This window comes from Peromyscus leucopus, chromosome 17 (genome assembly GCF_004664715.2).
Source record: "Peromyscus leucopus breed LL Stock chromosome 17, UCI_PerLeu_2.1, whole genome shotgun sequence".
NCBI classification, from domain to species: Eukaryota; Metazoa; Chordata; class Mammalia; order Rodentia; family Cricetidae; genus Peromyscus; species Peromyscus leucopus.
In genome coordinates, this window is record NC_051077.1 from 8,769,315 (window position 1) to 8,775,511 (window position 6,197).

General features: G+C 47.4%; 1 protein-coding gene across 1 annotated transcript; it reads right to left on the reverse strand.

Annotated features, from left to right (window-relative positions):
• Window positions 1-368: 368 nt before the first annotated feature.
• LOC114701870 (protein Mis18-alpha-like) lies at window positions 369-4,322 on the reverse strand. The gene is made up of 3 exons (XM_037211894.1): window positions 4,227-4,322; window positions 3,780-3,915; window positions 369-1,005 (listed from the first exon to the last, which is right to left on the reverse strand). The coding sequence occupies exons 1-3, from the start codon at window positions 4,320-4,322 to the stop codon at window positions 386-388; spliced, it is 852 nt and encodes a 283-aa protein (XP_037067789.1). The 3' UTR covers window positions 369-385.
• Window positions 4,323-6,197: the final 1,875 nt, after the last annotated feature.

The window sequence follows — 6,197 nt, forward strand, 5'->3', positions numbered from 1 at the left end:
GTATTTAATTTACTTTTGGTTTTTACAGGAGCCCAGAGATGAGAGACTGGATTTTAAGAGAGATTTTAGGCTTTAAAAAAGACTTTGGATTTTTTTTTTAATTTTTTTTCTTACTACTCACTCTTTAATATCCAAAGTATTAAGTGACAAAGTTTTTAAAAAATAGAAAAATGCACACATACAATGAATTTAACAAAAAAAAAAAGAAAAAATCACCCCGTTTTTTAATAAAATAAAAACTCACAAAATCTCGTTCCAACATGTATGTATCATAAACTGGCTTTAAGAGTCACATAGGGAGAACAGGTACTTCTCCCCTAAAGTACCCAGAAGGAGTCTGACCACCATTAGGAACGGGGGCGGGGGGCAGGTCGGGAAGGGCAGCTCAGTGGCAGCAGCCAGCGGAGGACAGTTTTAACTCAATCTCCCACAGCTTCATCAGCAAGGCCTTCAGGACGTCTTCCATCTGCTTTACAGACTTCTCTATTTCAACTCTGCTTTCCAGATTGAGAAGCTCCTTGTCTTCCGACACGATTTGCTTTTCGGAGGACCCTAAAGTGTAACTTTCAATGGCTTCGACGCTGAGGCAGAACAAGTCCCTCTTGGAGTCCAGGTTCTTGGGAGTGCATCTGTACACATAGCCAAGGCGCAGGGAGCAGCCTGTACAATACAGCGTCCCAAGAATGCAGCCGTCTTCGCCTTTACACTTGGACAGTTTCTGTTCTTTATCCACAGACACATTGGAGGAAACACAGCGCAAGAGGATGCAGTTGCTGTCCTCCTGGCTGGTCACCCAGGTGAGCGAGTGGCCCAGCGGCCGGCGACAGCGCGAGCACAGGAACACGAGCGGGTTCTCCCCGGCGGCCGCCGCCGCCTTCTCCTCGCCCGGCTCCGCCTCCGCCTCCGCCGCGTCCGCGCTCGACATGCTCGCCCACTTCTGAAGCAGCCAGTAGCGGGGCGAGTCTTCCGAGAGCCGCTTCTCCAGCAGCGAGGGGTCGCCCCCGACTTTGGATTTTTAAGTAGACTGAATTTTAAAGCTTTTGAATTAAGACTGGTACTTTTAAAGTTTATTAAATGTTTTATATTGTGATACTTGTATTGATGTGTAGTCTTGGGGATGAACAAGAAAGGAAAGGTTATGGCTTAACAGTGATATGTTTGTGTGTCAAGTTGTCAAGGGGTCAGTTGTGCTGGCTTATTTTATGCCAACTTGACACAAACCATAGTTATCAGTTAACTAAGACAAGGAGCAAGGGGGCTGCATAGCACTGCGCCCTGCAGGCTGGTATCTATGGAGTTACCTCCCCTTGGTCCTGGATTCCAGCTTCCAGAGCTGTAAGGTATAGCTGTCTGTAGTGGAATTGCCCATCTGGCACCTTGTGACAATAGCTGAGCTGACTAGAATGCAGGTGATGTCACTCACCTTACAAAAGGGGCTCCTGGAGGAAGGGGCCTTTCAACTCTGCACTCAGCACCTGGTGAGATTTCCCTGGGTGGAAAGTCCACACGGTGGGATTTCCCTGGGCATACGCTGAGTTAGCAGGATGGCCAGGGTGACCCAGGAAAGACTCTCAAAACAATGAGGTCATGCCTTTCTGATGTGTCTCCTGTCACCTGACCTTCCCCTCTCCCCAAGAGTTCTAGAAACCAGCTTTCCTTTCCCCCAAAGGAGCCTAGAAGCTGCAAGTGTCCCATCTCCTAGGTGTGGGGGAAGGAGAGGAGGTTGTGTGGGTCTTGTGAGTTCCCTCCATCTGACCTCGACTTAGTCACATTCCAGTGTGGCTGTCCATCCCTCATCAAAATGTAACATAAACCCAGGGGATTTCCCTACGGTCTTTGGGGCTTCGTTCTCTATGGCTCCGGCGTCCATAAATCTGTCGTTAAGTAAATGTATTATACTTTTATCTTGCCATCTGTAATCTGCCGGTTGCAGGAACGTTGGTCAGGCCCTTTGTGCTGGGTGAGGGAAAGGCTCCCACCTGCCCACCCCTGTCTTTGCTTACGCTTAGGTAGGTGTTGTCTTTCACCTCAGCCCTGTGCTTTCAGGCAGGTGGGAAGCACGTGCTCACTATCTCACAAGCAGACCATAATAGCTCCCAGGGAATCAGGCCTTGCTGTTCATTTCCCTTATGCGTGGGCTTTCTGTTTGTCCTGGGATGGCAGCAGCCTGAGGATGCCAGTTACAAGCCTGTTCTGTGACAGATTCCCTCAGAGCCCAAGCCTGCCCTGCTGCCCAGACTGTTGCCCCCTCCCCACCCCAGTCGGAATTGACAGGAACATGCACAGAAAGTCGGTTTCCCCGGGACGGTGAATGAAGTGACCCGCCCCTACCCAGAGGATGAGCTGGTACTGAAGGATTTACAGCCAGCCCTGGTAAACAGGGTGAGTGAGCCACTTTTGGCCATCTCTGGGGAAAGGCCTCTTTGTGGATGCAGAAGCAGTAAACAGCTCTCACTTCCTGAGGGGGAGAGCAGCCAATCGCACAAAGAGAAAGAAAGAGAAAGGCAAATCGGCTAGCTGGAGAGAAGGGTCAGAGTGGTGGGTAGCACCAGGCAGCTCCATGAACGAGGGGCTGCCCTGGCTGCCAGAACTTCCACTGGGGATTCTTTCTGGGACTACTCCAAGACTAGCTTTGGGGTTCAGGACATTTGCCTCCTCCACCCTGTTCATTTTGTAATTCTGCTCTACATTTGGGCTTCATTTTCTAGTTTCCCAGTTGAAGTGGGACGCCAACCGGGGATTTGGCACCACCTAGTGGCCAGGAGAAGAAAAGCCGCCAGTTAAGTTTTTGAATAGCTCTGGATCCAAGTTCCGAAACAATAGCTTGAACACAACGATGAAAATAATACAAAGTAGCGAGAACAGCGGACCCTGCGAGCCTCGCCACCATATTCACACCAGTGAGCCCTCCCCTCTGGTAGGCACCTCTGTGGGGAGAGCGTTGCTTCTTCTACCAGCCAGTTCTTTCTTTTCTAGTCTCTTTTAGTTGTTTGTTTGGTTAGGATTTTGTTATGTAAACCAGTTTCTGTGCTTCAGAAGTGCTGAGACTGGAGGCATGTGACACCATACCAAGTTTGGCTCATCCTTTAAAAAAAAAAAGCTATGAGTAGTATTTGCTCTGTTTTCTCAGGAGGATTTGGATCATCCTGCACACACGCACGCACGCACGCACGCACGCACACACGCATGCACACACGCACCACCCAGTCCTTAACTTTTCACGAGCTTTGCTCCTGATAGGAGAAACTCCCCAGGTCAGTGCACACATCCCAGGTAGCTAGGGAGAGATGGTGCCAATGGGCTTGTCCCTGGTAACCTGATCCTTGAGTCTCTTCGGTCCATCTGCTGAGACTGAGCCAACAGCTGAGAGCCACAGCCTTGTTTTTTCAAGTGTTGGGGCAGAGGTGGTGGCTGACTGTGGGGATGAGGTCCCTTAGGGATGGGAAAGGGTCCTACTACCAGAATCATATTCATCCACAAACTCACTCATCAGTAACTTCAGTCTAGTTCTTTGAATACATATACAAAGGCTACCTTTTGGAGAACCCAAGAGTATTCTACTTCTGAGGATGTATGGTGAGGGATTTTTACACAATTATTTTGTGTAAAAAGAGGTATCTATGCTATCTCATTGGGAACCAGACAGAAGAATCATAAGAATCAGAAGAGACTAGCTAGGTGGACAGTTTCCAAGAACTGAAATAGAGGGGGCGTTGCCGAGCCCAGCATTGAGTCCTGTGGTGTGTGGGGTACAGAAGCCGCAGACACGGAGGACACACCTCGCAGAAATTTATTCCCCTGGTGATCATCCTTTTGGCTCCATGGAATGATAAAGATCACATGAAGCAAGGTTTTAAGAAGGCCTGAGGGGAAGAAGTCTGTTATGGCATGTTGCCAGAAGGAGATGAAAGTCCCCTGCAAACGGGAAGTCCCATTCATCACCTCAACGAAACAGAGTGTGATTCTAGGGATTTCTAAAATATGTGTTCACTCTCGTATTAGTGTCTGAAGAAAGTGTAACCCATTCAGAGAAGTCCCAGGAACTGGATGTTGATCTTAACTGGGAGCATTTTCCTATATAGGAAACTTACCTTTAGGCTCAGTTCAGGGACTCTTTCCCTGGCGAGACATAAAGAAGTGTGCAGCCCCTCCTTAGAGGGCGCCCATGACAAACCCAAGTGCTGTTTTCACGAAGTCCAACTTGGGGAGCCAATGAGTTTACTGACCTTGCTTACAGAGCTGGGTGAGGCGTCACTAGCACGAGTGACAGCGGCCACACGGCACTGGACAGACTCGCCCCAGCGTGCCTGAGGACTTCCCATAGTTGGATAGATGGGCTCTACCGGCTTCCGTTAAACGTCTACACTTTATTAACTCTAATGCCATGGAAAGGCTACAGGCAGTTAGGACGGAACCGCATACAAAGTCTGGAGTGTGGGAGGGGTGGATGCTCCCCACCCTCCTTCTCATACATAGAATGTCAACAGTCCACAGGCCCCATCTTGGGGGCGGGGGTTCTCTTGGCAAGCGGTCCCATCTGCTCAGATGACGATGGTGGCTGTAGCGCTCTACAACAAGGCCAAAAGCAGGAACTATTTTCTTGTTTCTTTCTTTCTTTTTTTTTCATTAAAAATAACCCTCTTGAAATATAACAAGAAAAGAGTGAAAGGAAATTTACAACTTGGGGAGCTGTTTGACTCCAAGATCTCCCCCGGGACAGGGTGGATGCACTGACTCTGTGGCCGTGTGTGGAATCGTTAGAGAATGCCCTTCCCGGGACTGGATGGGATGACTGAGGCACATTTTCCATCTGTGATGTCTACGACGCTGCTGTGAGAACAGTTCTCACTGGCCTCCGACCAGCCCCAAATCCATGTTTAGGTGACAGTTTTCTTCCACATGGAAAAACCCCAGTGAGTAGAGGAATCCCACCCTGGGACCCTGTACACCTCATGACTGTCAGATGTGTTTCCTAGTCTGTGTCCCCGAGGAGTTTATCCTCAAAATATGAAAATTGACATCGTACAACTAGAATTCTCCCCAGCCATGGCTGTACAGTGTGGGTTGGAATCCTTGTTCATGTGGCTCCTCACTGCTGATGGTTTCAGTCCTATTGTTCAGAGAACAACAGAAATTTGCCTTTGCACAAGCAGCATGCCCTAGTCCAAGCACCTAGTTCTAAACACTGTGTACAAACTGAGACCTTAAGGCAGGCATGGTGCATTAATCACAACTCTTGGTGAATTCCAAAGCCAGACTGAGCTACACGAGGTCCTTTCTTTAAAAAAGCAGTGGAGGTCTGGGGAGACAACTTGGGAAGTAACATGCTTGTCATGAAAACATAAAGGCAACATCCAGCCGCCCAGAACTTACATGAAATCTGGGAGGGTGTGGTACCCCACCTGAAATACCAGCAATGGGAGGCAGAGACAGGCAATTCCCACAGCAAGCAGGCTTGCCAGAGTGTGGATATGGTGAGTTCTGGATTCAGTGAAAGATCCTGCCTCAGTCTACAAGGTAGAGAGCAATTGATAAAGATGCCCAGGATCAACCTTCACCTCCACACACATGCACATACACGCACTCCCTTACACACATTTGAACATTCATACACACATGCAAGAACACCAAACACATATGCAAAAAACACAATACAAAACTCAAGCAAAAACAAAAGCAGTGACCTCAAGAAAGTTGCTCTTCTCCAACCATTGTGTATTTGTACAAAATGAGACTGAAAAAAAAAAAACCTTAGAGTTGGGTGGGAAAATCTCAGTATATACATACATACATATATATACACATATATATAATCTCAGTATATATATATATATATATATATATATATATATATATATATATATATATATATAAAATCATCTCAGTATATGAGAGGGAACATACGTTGACATATTGGTGACATCAAGGTTACAAAGAGATTGCTGAAGTTGTAAGGACTGACTTTTAGAATATTTGTGAATATATGTCACATTATTTTTTTGCTTTAAAATTTTATATCTTGGTGTGTGTATGTGTGCTTTGTCTATATGTATGTATGTGCAACACATGTGTCCCAGGTGACCACAGAGATCACAAGAGAGTGTTATATCCCTTGGAACTGGAGTTACAGGTGGTTATGGGCCACTACGTTGGTGTTAGGAGACAAGCCCAGATAGATACCCTGCAAGAGCAGTCGA

Excerpts from the sequence above, each read along its gene's own strand:
- LOC114701870 (XM_037211894.1), bottom strand. The coding sequence starts at position 4,322 with ATGGGAAGTCCTCAGGCACGCTGGGGCGAGTCTGTCCAGTGCCGTGTG. Across the intron at positions 3,916-4,226 it reads CACCCAGCTCTGTAAGCAAG|GGGACTTTCATCTCCTTCTG; the intron begins GTCAGTAAACTC and ends TCCCGTTTGCAG. Across the intron at positions 1,006-3,779 it reads GGGGAATAAATTTCTGCGAG|TCGGGGGCGACCCCTCGCTG; the intron begins GTGTGTCCTCCG and ends AAAAATCCAAAG.